Source organism: Coturnix japonica, chromosome 17 (genome assembly GCF_001577835.2).
Source record: "Coturnix japonica isolate 7356 chromosome 17, Coturnix japonica 2.1, whole genome shotgun sequence".
NCBI lineage: Eukaryota > Metazoa > Chordata > Aves > Galliformes > Phasianidae > Coturnix > Coturnix japonica.
The window spans coordinates 4,430,913-4,447,385 of NC_029532.1; the positions used below are offsets into that span (position 1 = coordinate 4,430,913).

Sequence of the window (16,473 nt, forward strand, 5' to 3'; positions counted from 1 at the left end):
GACTTATCCTCCAGTGATATCCATTCTGCTTTAAGAACTAATTTTAACTTATCAGATACTCTGCTGAACTTGTCTGCATTTATCTATTTTATGTGTAAAATAGAATAGCTGAATTGGAAGAGACCTGCAGAGATCCTACTTACGTTATATTTGAATGATTTGCTGTATAACTAGGCAGTACCTAAAGAAGATCTGAATTCTGCCTTAAACTTAGCACAGCTTATTTAAGAAATGCCATTTTTAGCTCATTTCATGTTGACTTGGCTTCTTATCCTGTGGTGGCTGAGCTGTTTTAATTTGACAGATTCTTTTTTATTGTCTCATAGGTGGGATTCAGTCTGGATCGAACAAGAAATGATGGGTTCTCCACATATCTGGTAAGACATGTGGGTTTTCTTTTCTATGGTAGGGTCATATCATAGTCTACCTACTTCCAGGAGGACCTGGAAGGAAGAGCCATTAGATACAGGCAGGTTGTTATGGATAATCCAATTATGTATCTTAGTGGACTAAAAATAGTTACCTCCACCTGGGGGAGAGCATGCCCGTTTCTTATGAACAGGAAGGTACTTTGAAGATATTTTGCTTTCATTGCCAGGATGAAGAAGTGGATTACTGTATTTTGAATAAGAAACCTGAGCAAGGTGTTTCTGTTGTAATCTTACTTCTGGACTTCAAAAATGATGTGTGAGTAAATACTTTCTTTAATGGTTCTTGGCATATTTAGATAATGATTTATGATCACATGTAGATCATGACAGCCTCTTTAGGAACATTGATTGGCTTAATTTCATATTAAAGAAATAAAATCTGTTTCATCAGTGTGAAGGTACGGTTCTCTGCAGAAGCTTCTCACCTGCTGCCTAAAATTTCATTTGTGTCTGAGGAAAATGCCACTGCATTGATTACCAAACCACCAAAATCTGAAGATAAAAGTCCAACGGAGACTAACAAAAATACAGATGGCACAGGTACGTTTTGCTAAACCTGACTGTATGCGTCTTCATTGCTGATTTCTGGCCAGCATGCATCCAACAGTGTGTTGTGGTTGCATTCCAGGGATCCCCTTGGGCTGGAATTTACACAGCCTTGTGAAAATGGAGCATGCCATCTTTATTTTGCTTAGTTGTTTGAACAAGTCAGGGAATGAGGCTGGATAACACTGAACACCATTCATCAATAGGTCTAGTTCTGCAGTAGTGTAGCTTGAATGTTGACAGTGTGCTGACATGCAGAAGCCAAAAACCAAATTTAAGTTTTGAATTTTCACCATCTTAACATTTGATGTTGCATTCGGAATGAATGGATGTGAAGGGAAGAGTCCTGGGGTAGTAGGGGAGGGGCTGGGGAGAAATATCTGTTAATGGTTGTCTTGGAAACTACTACATGGATTAACATTAAGAATATTTGAGTAAGGTACTGGCAGTGTGTAGAAGGTGGTAGTCTGTGAGGATGCCTACATGCAAACACTCCACTGATACCTGTAATATTTCTATCTCTAGTTACCAGGTCCAAGCGAAGTACAACATCCTCTCAGGTAAGAAACTATCTGCTGCTCTCATTCAGAAAGAATGTGGGGGAGCATTCCAAAATCAGGCATGGCCAGAAGGTTGAGAGAAGTGTTTCATTGCTTTTTGCTTCCCTGTGAACTTGCAACATGCAGTTCTGATTGCTTGGATGATGTAACCAGATGTAGCAGGTACCTGCTTCAAAATCTGTGTTTGTTTTCTTTTCCCAGAGCATAGTAGAACAACAGCATCCTGTTCACAATGACAGAGGAACTATCTCATTCCAGGTAGGTCTTCTGCCACTGTCTAGACCTGATGTGTTCAGACAGTTCCTTTGTTTCAGCACACTGATTCACTTGTGGTTGCTGGTTCCTATAAAACGTTTGAAATTGTCATGTGTTATGGAACAGTTTTATATAGCTATGGAAATGTGTGTGGTTGGGGTAGGAGCAGAGCAGCTGCTTTTGCATTTGGGCAGGAATGATAAAAATTCTGTGGTTCATCACATTAGGTAGAGGATACTTGCTGTTATCTTTTTTCTTTAACACTGATGCCTGAAGGTCTTGGATTTCTAGAGTGCACAATCATAGTGTTTCTCTACCTGGAATATTTTGAGATAATGTGAGATTTGCACATGTGCAGGTATCCTCAAAACAGTGTATTTGCTGAAATGAACCAGCTGACCTAATTTTTCTAGCTCCAGTAGGGATAGCTTCTTTACAGTGCAGCCCAGCTGTTGAATGAGAATGATGTTGACTTACCTATTCTTTATTTTCAGTTTTTCTTTAACATCAGTTCTGATAACCAAGAAGGTCTCTACAGCCTGTATTTCCATAAATGTATTGGTGGTGATGGGAAAACTCGTGATCAGCAGCTGTTTAGTCTTGACGTGAGTATAGCTTCTTAAGTGTAATTAACTCATTCACTTTATCTAAAACATACAACTTTCAACTGTAGCTTGTATACCAAGCACATGTGGTATATGAGCGTATAGATGGGGTGGGAAGTGATTCAGAGCCATGCATTTAATCTCTGTAGGCAGCAACTACAGTAAGAAAAATTAAAATATAACTTCTAGAGAAATGTTTGGAAATATGAGGGCTACATCTGAGCATCAGTGTACACAGTTGTGACTGGTACTGTGACAAAGTGAGAGCTAAAACATCTCATACCTGGTTGCTGTCAGAAATCTTCTCTTTACGCAATTATAGATATTAAGACTTATTGCAGTTTAAACTATTGGTATGTATGAATTTGCAGGGCTTTTGTTGTTGTTGTTGTTTGCTTTTTCTGTCCAGAATCAGGATGCATTTTTACACTGCTCAGTGAATATTCCTAAGGGCAATAGATTATAGCTTGGTCTATCTCTTTTAACATCCTGGGGTTCAGTTCTGTGCTGTGTTGAGCCAGACTGTAGTAGAACAACTCAGGGTGTGGATGTAGTTGTAAAAATGTTTTGAAACTCTTGAGGATGAAAAGCTGATTTTACATAGATAAATCTGAAAGTGATGCCTCCTATTTGTTTCCATGGAAATGACAACAGGTACAAGGAGCACAGTAACACTGTTTGATAAAGCAATTTCTTAGCTACAAAACACTACTTTTCAACATAGTCACCACCATTAGCGATATATTCTTACCAACACCCACCACCTCACTGTGGTAAGATCCACTGTTTGGTATTTGTAAATGTTCAGCAAGTGTTGATGAATGTCAGTAGGTGCAATTTCTTCTGTATCAGGGAATTCAGGGGCACACCTTTGCTTCATATGCACTTCTGTGTCATTCACCATTTATCAGACTGCCCCTTCTGCTGCCATCTGTTGTATGGCAACAAAATGTAAAGAGATACTGGTGAGAAGGTTCATCCTTTACTGCCAGCATTCACCTCTGATGTCATGGACCTGCATAATAAAATAGGAGGCATCACTTCTGGAGTAGCCCTCATATTTTTTCCACTGAGTGTTTTAACATTACCTCTCCAGAAAGACAAATTGTAAAAGGAAGAGTCATTGCATGAGTGCTTTAGCCAAATGTTTTTATAACTGTCTGCATAACATACCATTAATATTCAGATAGAAATTACGGAGAAGAACCCTGAAAGCTACCTCTCAGCAGGTGAGATCCCACTGCCAAAACTTTACATTTCCATGGCACTCTTCTTTTTCCTGTCTGGGACTGTGTGGATCCACATACTTCGTAAACGCCGGTAAGCAAAGTTTTGTTTCAGAGACAAATATGGACTTAGCTTGTTTGATGTGTTTTTTCCACTTGTTATACCCAGTTCAGATTTTATCACTTAAAACTTGAACCCTGTCACAGTGTTATATACCAGTAATTTTGATTATAGTCAAAGGCGGTAGGAATTACTAATTAGAAGCCACGTTAACACAGCATCAGAAGCCAGGAGTAGCTTGAACCCTTGTACATAGTTTGAAGTTCACGTGGTGATCTGATTGTTTGTCAATCTGAAGTTCTTTTGTTGGTCTTGTTATTTAGTGAAGTTCACCTGGTGGTGCGATATAGTGACTTGGGGCTGGGCTGGGTGATATCCATTTCAATAATGGTTAGCAATTTTCTGACTGTTATGGTCTGTGCATACAAGATGTTCCTGTGAATTGCTGTCTTCCAAGTCAGGGATTAAAAAAGTAGTATTAGGATGTGGTTAAAATATTTCTCTGGATGCTGTAAAAGTTTGGACTGCAGCATTATGGAGAATTGCTTTATGCTTATAGTCAGCTCTACCTGGGAGATAACATTTGACATTTATAGATGATGAAGAAATATCTTTGCAGAAGCTAAAATGTACTGCTGGCTTTTAACTGATACATTTTTCTTCCCAGAAACGAGGTCTTTAAGATTCACTGGCTAATGGCAGCTCTTCCTTTCACAAAGTCACTGTCCTTAGTCTTCCATGCAGTACGTACAACTTCTCTGCCTTAAGCTGTTCAGCTGGGAATTAGAAATATGAGATCCAGGGTGTGTTGTTAGAGGAATTTGTATTGAGGGGGGAGAAGAGTAGGAGGGAAGGGGGAGAGACATGTCTTTCAAATTGAAATGTTGGTACTGAACTGCAGCTGTGTGGTGGAGGAGATTTAATTTTCTTCAGCAAATTGTGACTTTAAATACAATTGGGATCGTGGCCTGAAATGGGGATGCAGCAGGCATATATGTGAGGCTTGAATGAGTTCCATGAATTCTCATCTGTCAGCCAGCTCAGCTCAGTCTGGTCTAGAAGCTTGAGCAACGGTACTGCTCCAGCTACATGGCTTACAGTAAATGTTAATGAATGGGGACCTTGATATTTGTAGAACTGAAAAGTGCTTCTTTAGCTGGCACGGTGTGCTTGCTGTACCATAGCAAACATAGTATTATAAGCTTTAACACATTCATTACATGAAGTCTCTATTGTATTGTCTTGACTTTGCCTTTTCACTGAAATATATCGTTAATGAAGGTAATGACAAGCATTTAATCCTCCTGTTTGTGCCAGTTTTGATCTTCTCCGTCAAGTTCATGCTAGGATAACACCTACAAAAACCTGGAGTCAGCAGGTTTGAATTGATTTCCAATGAAAGTAAAACTGAGAAGTGTCGAGTTCTCTAATGCAACTGAACTTGAACAATGAATGCACGAAGATACAAATGCAGTTGTTTTAACTGTAGTTAGACATGGAAGCTGTGTAGGAAGAATGTAGGTTGTGTAAAGTATATTCGCTAATGCTTAGGAAACAGAGTGGATGAGGATGATCTTGATACTAAACAGTACTAGAATGTTGGGAGCAAGCTTTATGAAAATTATGAGTTTATACACACTGAAAATGAAACTTGAGATGGCTGTTAAAGCAGACCTGTTTATGGCCATGGGTGGTTTGCTTTTGAAAGTCTTATAAAGTAGCATATTATGTTTTTTGCTTCCAGATCGACTACCACTACATTTCTTCTCAGGGATTTCCTATTGAAGGCTGGGCTGTTGTCTATTACATCACTCACCTGTAAGTATATCGGAAGATTTAGTAAATTAACTGGTGAAACTGAATTCCCCTTCCCTCCCAGGAAAACTGGGAATTGCTAATTCTTGATGCTGAGCTCTGAGTGACAAGGCAGCAGTGAGCCCAATGTAAAGGGGAAAGCTCTGCTTCCAGAGGACAGCTGCAGAGAATTGGTACTTATGTGGGTGGAGGAGTAAAAGGAGAAGAAATGCTTTGCTCTCCTCTGTTCATGTAAATATTCAAGTATTTAATTTGCTTTTGGTGTGAATAGTAAGAGAGTGCAGCTGCCAGTGTTTTCTCCTGTTCATGATGGTAAATGGATAATTCCCCCAGGAAAAGACTGTGCATATATTGGTGGTTGTGAATGAAGGCTAATGTTGCTGTGTAATGCATGGTTGTAAGCAAGGCATCTGTTTGCTGATGTAGGATAAGCATTTGCTAGAGTTATGAATAGCAAGGCTATTTATTTGGGTTTGTGGCTTTACTGACTGTAGAAGAGATGACCTGGGCTGAAGAGGAAGTATAAAATACCTCCTTGCATTATCTGCTTCTCTTTCAGATTTAAGGGTGCTCTTCTGTTCATCACTATTGCCCTCATTGGAACAGGCTGGGCTTTCATTAAACACATCCTTTCAGATAAAGACAAAAAAATTTTCATGATTGTCATCCCACTTCAGGTGAGGACTGAGCTGTGTCAATACTTACTGTATTGTGGGAGAGCAGCTTGTGGAAACTGTAACAGGCTGTGAATCCTACACAGAATATAAATTGCAGCTTGTATAAGCCTGTGAGCTGAGTTATAATTTTTTTGAAGCTGTGAAAGGGCCAGAAGTTATGTAATTTTCCTAACTTTTCTCTTGATATCGAGTATTAGATAATGGTTATCAAATAATAACAGCAAGCAAACAAGGAGCTGTAATGTAGGTCTAGTCATGGTGAGACAAAACTTGGGCTGAAAAGCAATATTAAATTACCAAACAGAGAAATGAGATGAAAGTTATCACTTCTGAGATATTTGCTGAAATGGGTTTAGGGGAAGGGGAGCATTGGAATTTGTGAGATCCCTTGGGTCTGATCTCTCTCTCTCCAGTATGTTCAAAGCAATTGGTGTTTGTCTCTTAAAGTAAATAGGAAGGCAGCATTTCTATACGCTGTTGTAGATAGAACAGCCTTTCAGCTTTTGGGGATGTAATAGATTTTTATTCTATTGTTTTTACTGAAACGATAGATTCAGCATAGTGTGCAACAGAAAGGACTGCCTTCTGAATGTCAGCAGAAATACATTCCAATCAATTATACTTCTGTAGATCCTTTGAAGGTCTTTTGAATGTGTGTGATTTTGTTTTTTTACATAGACCTACAGGAGAAAAATTGAAGTTACTGAATAGGCTCTTTCTGCAACTGTGGGATAACTTTTGCTGAACTTGCAGCCTACATCTAATCTATCCTTGGAAAGCTTCTGAAACCATTACCCACCTTTTGTCCCGTAGGTGCTAGCAAATGTGGCATACATTATTATAGAGTCAACAGAAGAGGGAACAACTGAATATGGACTATGGAAAGAAATCCTTTTCCTGGTAGACTTGCTGTGTTGTGGTGCCATCTTATTTCCAGTGGTATGGTGAGTTGCTGTGTGATCATTTTGAGTACTGATGCTGTGAGCTGTTTCTCAACTAATGGGTGTTGATGTTAGAGGTTAAGAGGCTTCCAAGACAGAGAAGTAAATATCTGTCCTTTAAGTCAAGTCTTCTCTTAGTTTCTTAAACTGTATCAGTCTTAGCACTTCAGTGTTGTGGAAGATGCTTGCTTTAGAAATGTTTGAGTAGGGGACCTTTTAAAAGCATGGCCAGGACTGTGCAAGCAGACTACAGGTGCCTTTGAAGCTTGAAATGTTTTAGAAGTGCTGATTCTCTTGGTGTTGTCTGAGATCAGAGCTTCTTTCAGCCAAAGCAGCACTGCATTTTTACTTGACTGTTTAGAAGAAATAATCCCACAGGGAGCATTTCCCTGCCCTTCCTTCCACTCTAGTTGGCAATGAAAAATGTTGGTTATATAAAACTCAACGAAAACACAGATAATTCAGATCAGTGCTATTGTTGCTGCCTGCCAGTTAGGCAGCACATTTATATTCTAAATTCATTTTAGTCTTAATTGAAAAAACAGCTGCATCTAAAGGAGGATTTGAAGGAGCTTCTGGCTTCTCTGGTTTTAAACACAGAATATTCTATTTTTTTCAAGTATCTCCAGCATTTTTCCTGAAATGCAACAATATGTCTGTCTAGTAAATGCCTCTTCAGTCAATAGTGTGCAGCTCTTGAGTGTTTTGGAGAACTATTTCATAATGCACGTGTTACTTTGTAGATACAAGTAAGCTCCACTGTGGCTTGCTAGGCTGTGTTGCAGCTGCACTTTCCAGTTCTCTGTGTAAGGACCGAGCCCAACAGTCTTAGTGGCCTTGTGCCAATGCCAGTAAATGTCTTCCAAGAAATTTGCACAACCCACCTGACACTCCTCCACTCTGGTCAAAATGCTGCAGCTCTGCTGAGGATGACAGCATTTGGGACTGGTAAATAAAACTACAGGAATACAAACTTTTGTTACAGAGGGATTCTGATTACCTATGATTAAGGAAACTTTTTCTGTCACAACTCGTCCTATATAATGCCAGAATCTGTACATCCCGCATAGTGACACCCTGCATAGTAACACGCTAGTACAAAACCTGCATTTGTTCTTCAGATGCAGTTTTGTTATGTAAAGTATTTGAATTAACTGTCCTGTAGCTGCTTATATAGGATACAGCCAGTGTTCCTCCATTGTCATGGCACCAACATAAACTGGCAGTGGAACCTAGGGCATAATCCTGCCCCTTTTTCATCTGTGTAGTCTCACTGCCTCTGTTGGAATGAGTCATGTGAGTAAAGTGACTAAGCCTTGGCCATTGAATTTCCATTCCTGCAGGGAGCTTCTGTTACATAAGTAGCCTGTGTAGCCATGTAAGCTGTAATCAACTATTTAAATGAAAAGAGCTTAAAAGAGCAGTGAGGTGCCAAATGCTTGGCAGTACTCTGAAGCGTAGCTCAGCTGAGTGGTAAGCATTATGCTGGGAAATGCCCCAGTTTCTCATTCTGCTCTGTCCCAGCTTTCTGTAGGTTGAAGTAGGCTTTAGCAGTTTAGATTTCTTAATCATAAGGAGGTACAGATATTTGAACTAACTGCTTGGAGTGGGGATGAACTATATGCAGTGCCACGCATGCTAAGGCACAGTTAATTATGAGCATAGCCCAGCCATGAAAAGCTAATAGAACTGTTAAGAGTTCTGGAGGGCTGCAGTGAAAAGAGCTTATTCTACTTCTTAATTTTTCAGGTCAATAAGACATTTACAGGAGGCTTCAGCAACAGATGGAAAAGGCAAGTAGCAGTAATTTTCTTACTGTTCTGTGCTACATACCAGAAGATCTTGCCAAAATTTCAAGCATGGTGCTGATTTTTAAAATACTTAAACTAGAGCTGTAAGCTTACGCTGTTACTGTTGCATTGCTACTTTTCCTCTGTGGTCTTTTAGGAATAACTTTTGGGAAATGCCCTTTTCCATGCATTGCTCCAACAATTCATGTATGAAATTTGTTTGCTGGTATCTGCACAGTCCCAAATGTTCAAGTTAGACACTGTATCTAGAGGAAATCATCTGATAGCTTTACCTTGTTCATAGGCTCGAGTTCAGAAGTGATCTAGAAGTGTATTCTAGAATTGGTGTGTATTTTGACTGATAGCCTAACTTAAATATCTTCATAAATCTGTTCCTACCTGGGCAGACTGGAATAAACCTTAGTAGGAAACAAAACATAAATTGGCATTGGATGTAACGCAGTTCTCATCTTCTCCATGTTTGTACAGCAGTTTCAAGGGCTGCTTGTGTAAAGTCAAGTTGTGTTTATTGTAGCACTGAAAGTGAGATGATGGATGGAAAGTCAACCCAAATATGGCTTTGGTAATGTTTGCTTTTCCTGCTTTGTCCTCTCACTTCTTCCAAATAAGTTCCTCAGTTGGCTGCAGATTGAAGCCATGGAACATAGCACTGGCTTCCTTAGAAGCAGGCAGCCACTTCATTATTCTGTGATTTGATGCTCACTCAGTATATGTCGTCTGGAATCCTCCTGTTTTTACAAGTCTGCTTCGGTTTAGACCATCTTTGAAGCAGTGACTTAGTCAGTTCAGGACTTTTTGTAAGTAAGACCTGGTTCTTAGCTGGTGTAGATCAGTGTTCTTGTAATGAAGACAGAGCTCCTGCACCCAACAGAGCCAGCAGCTGCTCCGGTGCTGATAGCTCCAGGGCTTGTGTGTAGAACTGAGATGGAAGACTATTAGATCTACCTGAAGGTGTAGCATGTTCTTACATTGCACTTGGTGGTTCATATCACAAGGTGGTGCTATGGAGTTGGGTTGATTAACCTTAAAACACTGAGTGAAGGATAAAAATAAGGTAGTGAAGATCAAAGATGTTCGACATAAAGACTTTTGACCTGTCTGTCCATCATAGTGGTGGGTGGAATCCTGATCTGAGTAATAACATTGTTGCTGGCTTTTTATTCTGAAAGATTTGTTGTAGTGTATAATGGAAGTAAGTGTATAGTGATCTGGTAAGTGCTTACATCCTTATAGTTAGTCAGTGATGCACACTGTAGCCCCTCAGACTGTCTATTAGATCTTTGTCTTGTATCACTGGTACCACATGAGCAGCAGTGTTCTTCACAGTAAGTGCTGTGTGTGAGCCACCCGCTGCTGTAGCCACATTTCATTGTAGGGATTCTGCAAATTCAGTAACTGTGTTGAGATTGCACAGCATAAGGAAGTGGTGAGTCTAATAATAAGGGAAGAGCTAAAATATATATTTATATATCTCAGGGAAAACATTCCATAGGCTTGTGCCAGATTGTACCCAGCACCCCCACAGGGATGAAGCTCTCATCAGATGTTAAATATTTAGAGGTGGTTGTCAGAAGCCCATGGGGAGCGTTACCTGATGGTGTCATGCTGCTAGTGTGCCTGGTGAGGAAACTAAAGAAGATTTGGTTGCACTGTAAGTAAGGCAGAATCATTCACAGGCTTATAAATGAACCATCTTGACTGGAACCACATGCTTTTTACTCTGCAGGCTTCCCTTGGAGGCAGTATTCTGCAGAGGTGCTGCTCAGTCTCTTGTCTTCACCAGCATGAACACTGAATTTACCAAATGAAGACAGTTTTCTCCTTAAGTGGTGAAAGCTACTGAATCCTTTCATATGCAGCCTAGCTGCTTCTCTGTCTATCCTGTGCTGAGAGCTGTCTGAGTCTTGTGCAGAGTTCTGGTCAGGCTGCCTATTGCAAGCTAAGATTTATTGTCTGGCGTTGCCTCAAAGGCTGTTTTCCCTGTTTCTCTTGCACAGACTTAATTATCTCAGAGGGTGTCTTGGGGAATTATATCCTATAAATTCAATAGCTGTTTTTCCTGTCTCTGGGTCTTCTGGTGACCTTTTTGCTGGTGAGAAGGTCCTAAGGAAAATTATTTTCACTTCCTGTGTCCTTTAGAACTAACTGCTCCAGGACTTTATGGCTCAGGCTCCTGCTAATGTTCCTGGCTGTTTGTCTGCCTTGTTGTCTTCTTCCAGCTACTTCACAACCTGTTATTAGATAGTGCTCCTTTGGGTCGAGTGCAGTCGTGACTGCAGTTTGACTAGAATAGAAATCAAGAAAGCTGGCCTGACTATGAGTCTTCAATCTGTTAGAGCTGTGCCTGCTTTAGGGTTTTATTTTAACAATCTGCGGTTATATAAAAGGCTTGTTAAACTGCTGGTGATTTGAAGTCATTGGCTAACGTTCACTTAAACTTGGTTTCTAGAAAATTATTGTTTGAAGTGGGAAAGCTAGAGAAATATTTCTAAAGCTGTGACTTATCCAGGAAGACTTTGCAAGCACAGATGTTACAGATTGCTGGTGAGGAGTGGGCATGGCACAGTCATACAGCTGGCTCTGAGCTGCCTTGGTGTGCCTTTTTTCTTTTTTCCTTTGAATGGAGATTTTTAACTCTGAAGCAAAATACTTGATGTACACAGGCTTCTCATCCTGCACTGTGGTGGGTACTAAAAAAAATACAAAACCCTTTTTTTAGGAGCTTTTTCTTCCCCTTTTAAAATCACCACCTTAAGCAAGTGCCTTGCTGCAGCTCTTCTGGTCTGTCACTGTATTTTTCACAGGTAGCCAGCTGTCTGTCCACTTGTGCATCTGCATTGTGTGGGTGTCTTGCTTACAGGTGTAATGAAATGAGCCTTGCTGACTGAGCTAGGATTGCTTGGGCTTGAAGTCTGCTCAACTATCACTAGCTTGTTCAGAGGCATTATTAGAGAAGGAGGAGAAAGCAGTATGTTGTTGGAAGGCTCCTTATTTTTGTTCAAAACTCAAAGATCTCAAAAGGTCACTGGGCCTCTCAAGCCTCATAACCCACTTTTACCTGACATCTGTTGTTTGAGAGTGGAGTGGAGGGCTGCAAGCACCACTGCAGCTTTTGTTCTGCCAGTACCTCTATGTGTTCAGAGATGTGAAGCTTGGTGCAGTCTGGTCACGAACAGTTAGCCATTTTCCTGAAGCACTGCAGCATGTCACAGTTGGCAGCAGTACTAGGGGAAATAGATTGCAGTGTATAGCTCTCAGGCAACATTCCCTGTGTGCTGTGCAGTGGGCAAATGATTAATGCTTTCATGCTTGTGTCCATGTCAGGAAGAACCTTCTGCCATATTCAACATCATCCTGCTTCTGTACCGTGAAAACGCTGTGAATGAAGCGCCCCATCCTGAGTGGTGCAGAACACTGTGGTGTAGCTGAGCTCAGCAGATGTTAGAGGCAATGACTCCTGAGCTTAAAAACACCTCTGCAGCTCTCCAGAGAGAAGGAGGGCCTAGTGCTTGGGTAAACATGCTCCAGGCAGTACACAGACATATCTAAACCCTGAGATAAAGTGCAGTGATTTTAGTCTCAAGACCTCAGTGGATAACACAGAAGAGCTGAAAAACATTGAGAAATGAAATAGGCCTGTTATGTTCCAGAGTCAAAATACCAGTTACATGTTGCAGACACATTGCTTATCCTGTAGTGTGGAATTTCTTCCAAGTGTGATGGGGAACTTCTGTGCCAAATGGCTAACGTGTTTCAGAATATTCAAGATTAGCTAGTTTGTGCCACCTTCATTGGCATGACACTGAGGGTTACTGTATCTGTATGCCTGACCTCTTCTTTCTGATGTAGGAATGCTTTTAAGCAGAGTGCCATAGAGATTATAAGGCCATGCTTCTCAGATTTACTCCTGGAGTAGCTTTTTAAGGTCTAAATTTGCATGCATGACTTCATTCATGGGGAGCAGGAGGGGACAGAGAACTTACATTTAGAATTTGGCAACAATATAGCATCTCAAATACATGAGTTACTATAGCATGCAGTGCACTGTGGAAATGCTCTTATCTGTACTTTGTATTTGCTCTGGATGCATTATATTTTGTCCTTGCATTCTGTATTGTCTGCATTTGAGCTTCCTATTCTCTCATCCGTAGTCCTCTTACTGTTATTACATACATATTCTGAGAGGTTGCTTATTACTCTTCAAAAAGCTATTGTCTGGTGTGCAGGGCTACCATGGTCTGACTTTCTTCTTCCCCCCATCTTACGGGCTGCTTCAGCATTGAAATTAGCATAGAGAGTAATCTGAAACAGTGACTGATTTCCAAAATTCTGTAGCGTGTTATTTCTTCTTTTTTAAATGCAGATCAGGCTACTGCAGGCACAAGCTGTTAAAGTAAATGGTGATGAAGAGGGGAAACTGAGAGAAGCAGGGTATAGGTGTTATAAACCTTTCTTGGAAGATTGCTTTTATCTTAATTAGTCTGTGAAAGCAGTGGAACACAAGTATGAATTTATTTGTGAAACCTTTGGTAGAGAGTCTCTTTTATTCTTTCTCTACTCTGCAGTTAAGTACTGTTCCTTGAAGAATGGTTATCGTAATCGAAACATAAATTTACCCAACCTTTACTGCATGCTGTGATTGCTGCTGCTTTATCACAGCTTCACAGGTTGGGACTGCAAGTGATTAAAGCTGTAAGTGACAGCTGCTGGCCTAACCTCTCTCCTGTGTGTTGCTGTTGATGTCTGTACTGCCAGGCTAGGTGAGCCGAAGTCTCCAAGTGTCCAGCATAGCAAGACTCAAGTGTTACTGTTTGGAGCACCTTCAAACTGTGAAAAAGCTATTTGCAGGCTGCTGATGCCAAGCAGTGATGATTTTAGACTTCCTTCAGAACAGCGTGTGCTGTGACTTTGAGCTGTTCAGATAAACTGGCATAGCTGTGCATTAATACTGTCTCTAGTGTCTGACAGTGGAGAGGAGGATTTCTGAAGTTGAGACAACTTCTGGAGAGCACCTGGCTGTGGTAACCAAGCAAGCTGGCTTCTACAGGTGTCATTTCAGTATTTTTACTGGGTGTTTTATGTCTATTTTTTTCTTTCTCCTGCCTTTTTTTTTCCCCCGTGCTTAACTGTTCCAGTTATCTAGATGTAACACTTATTATGATATTGATTATCTTGATACATAGGTGAGATCTTGAGCTACGTTCTATCTGTTGAGTGAGAGGTACTTCCAGTACTTCAGCTGGCAGCTGAATCTTTGGCACCACTATCCCTTTGGCACCACTATCCTTTCCTCCTATGCACTGCCTGAACAGAAATGACTCCCCAGCTCACTCAGTTGTTGACTGTAAAGCACTGATGGGCCGGCAGTTTGAATCACAGCTGTTGAGTTGGTGTTCCTGTAACTACAAAGCCTGGGAATTCTTGTGGCCTGTCACTGCACCAGTTGGTAGCAGTTCTTGAAGATGGATATGTTGAGTTCAAAATAGATCTTTCTGCACAAACAGATACGTGGTGAATCACAGGATCTTCATGGTCACACTTAATGTAGTTCTTTAAATAGGACAGCATTACTTCGTGATTTAATGAGTTTGTCCTGCAAATTTTCATGTTTTAATTTTTCTCCAAGTGTGTAATGGAATGCTTTTGACATAAAGCTATCAAGTAGACAACTATATCCATGAAAATCCATACTCTTTCTTGCTATTTAAATGTGCTTTTATGAGGAGACTATGTTCTGGGGCAGTTGCAGGTCTCTGCATCTATTGCACAGTGAAGTGCTCTTTGTACTTAATCTGCAGATTAAAGTCTGGAGCCCAGAGTTCCGTATTGCAGAGTTGATGCTGTTCTATGTTAAGTGTTTCGTATGCAGTCTACAAAGAAGTGCATAGCAGTATTTTCCGGTTAGCAACATGTCTTCATTGGCTCTCAATTGCATCTCTGTGTGCTGTCAGCATATCTTGGGCTTTTTGCCTCTCCTGTTGTTACAAAAGCACCAGAAGTCTGTATCTGTTATCCTGCTGCACCTATAAAACCTGACTCTCAAACTGGAGCTGACAGCTGTTCCATCTGTTGTTGACCTCTGCTCATTCACGTGAATGTATGCTGTGTTCCTCAAGAGCTGATGTAATCTGTCCAGTAAGTGCAGATTAGCCTGGGGCCTTTGCTTACATGGTTTGTGATTGGAAACGCATGCATTTGTAATGAGAAGTGATTAATGTGACTTCCCATTTCACTTATAAATTATGACTGAGCCACGAGTGACAGAGAAATACAGCTTAGCTGTTGAGCAGCAACAGAAGTGTTTTAACAAGATGCAGCGGTTCTCAAACCCACAATTGCCTCCTACAAAATTCATCCTCTGTGGAGTATTTCTTGACGTGATCTGTGCCTTCAACTGATCTGAACAACTTTGAGATAGTGTCAAGTGGCACTGCCCTTGCAGCAGAACTAAAGCAACGGTGCGTAGTCGGCTACAGACAGGTGAGCATTAGAGGAAGGCTCTATACTCTAGTGTGTGTGTCTATGTGAAACTCAGTGACCTCGTTGAATTGCCTTTGTGAGAGGTTGACTGCCCCAGCCTAGGGATTATCCAATATGTAGTCAAGACAGAATAGCACTCCTTGAAACAGCCAGCAGGCTGTGGGTATAAAGCTTTAAATCTGGAAGTACCCAAATCCTAATTTTGATCACTTGTCTACCTTGTAGAAAAGCATCAAGGAAAATACTCTCAATTAACTTTTTGATGGATTTTTGTGTTCTCTTGACAGCTGCCATTAACCTAGCAAAGCTGAAGCTTTTCAGGCATTACTATGTTATGGTAAGTTTAAAACTGAACAAACAGAACAACATACAAGCAAAACCGAACCAAACAAATCCAGCAGCTGTGTACCTATGCATACAGAGCACTTGGAAGCCATTCCAGCTCTTTGCTGGATTACTTGTTTGAAGCTATAACTCATGAATGGGATGGAGATGTTGCCAGTTCTGTGGCAGTGATGTGCTTTGGCATCTTGGCCAATTGGGTTACACACCTCCAAGCAACTTCCCTTCTTTTCCAAGTAGTTGCATCCTTCTATCTTTTAAATTGGTTCCAACTATCTGTAATGCTTACTAATTTCCTCTGGAGACAGCTTGAGCTGCCAGTTGAATCGATGGGCTTGAATAAAATACAATAAACTTGGTAAAAACTAAACTTGGGAGCAAATAGTGCCTTGAGATGCACACATACAGCTTCTTATTAAGTCACTGGGGGCCCTGAGCATAACTCCTAAGAGAGTATATCCTCCTTAATGGTTTCCAGTGGTCTCATTTCAGACTCTAAGAAGCATTAAGAGTAATAAATTACAATACTGATTCTAGAATTCTACAAAACCCAAATGCTTAAAGCATTTTCCTGATGTAACTTAAATATGTTAGTAGCAGCTTGAGTCATTTGGATGTTCAACAAACTGCAGAGCCCTCAGCCTATATCTTCCTTGTTTATCGAAGAAGCATAATAGGGCTAATCTGACATAATGAGGTGTCTGGGAGCTGCTTAAGCTATTT

At 40.6% G+C, this 16,473-nt stretch overlaps 1 protein-coding gene across 1 annotated transcript in view; it reads left to right on the forward strand.

Moving 5' to 3' along the window:
• The window catches only part of GPR107 (G protein-coupled receptor 107), a 33,808-nt gene that overhangs the window by 4,946 nt on the left and 12,389 nt on the right, over nucleotides 1–16,473 (forward strand). The window contains exons 3-15 of the mRNA XM_015879221.2: nucleotides 327–377; nucleotides 599–687; nucleotides 823–971; nucleotides 1,503–1,537; nucleotides 1,739–1,795; nucleotides 2,287–2,397; nucleotides 3,584–3,717; nucleotides 4,352–4,427; nucleotides 5,429–5,502; nucleotides 6,059–6,176; nucleotides 6,990–7,120; nucleotides 8,867–8,910; nucleotides 15,696–15,745. Of these exons, the coding sequence (XP_015734707.1) occupies nucleotides 327–377; nucleotides 599–687; nucleotides 823–971; nucleotides 1,503–1,537; nucleotides 1,739–1,795; nucleotides 2,287–2,397; nucleotides 3,584–3,717; nucleotides 4,352–4,427; nucleotides 5,429–5,502; nucleotides 6,059–6,176; nucleotides 6,990–7,120; nucleotides 8,867–8,910; nucleotides 15,696–15,745 (1,119 nt within the window). The remainder of the gene's footprint in view (nucleotides 1–326; nucleotides 378–598; nucleotides 688–822; nucleotides 972–1,502; nucleotides 1,538–1,738; nucleotides 1,796–2,286; nucleotides 2,398–3,583; nucleotides 3,718–4,351; nucleotides 4,428–5,428; nucleotides 5,503–6,058; nucleotides 6,177–6,989; nucleotides 7,121–8,866; nucleotides 8,911–15,695; nucleotides 15,746–16,473) is intronic.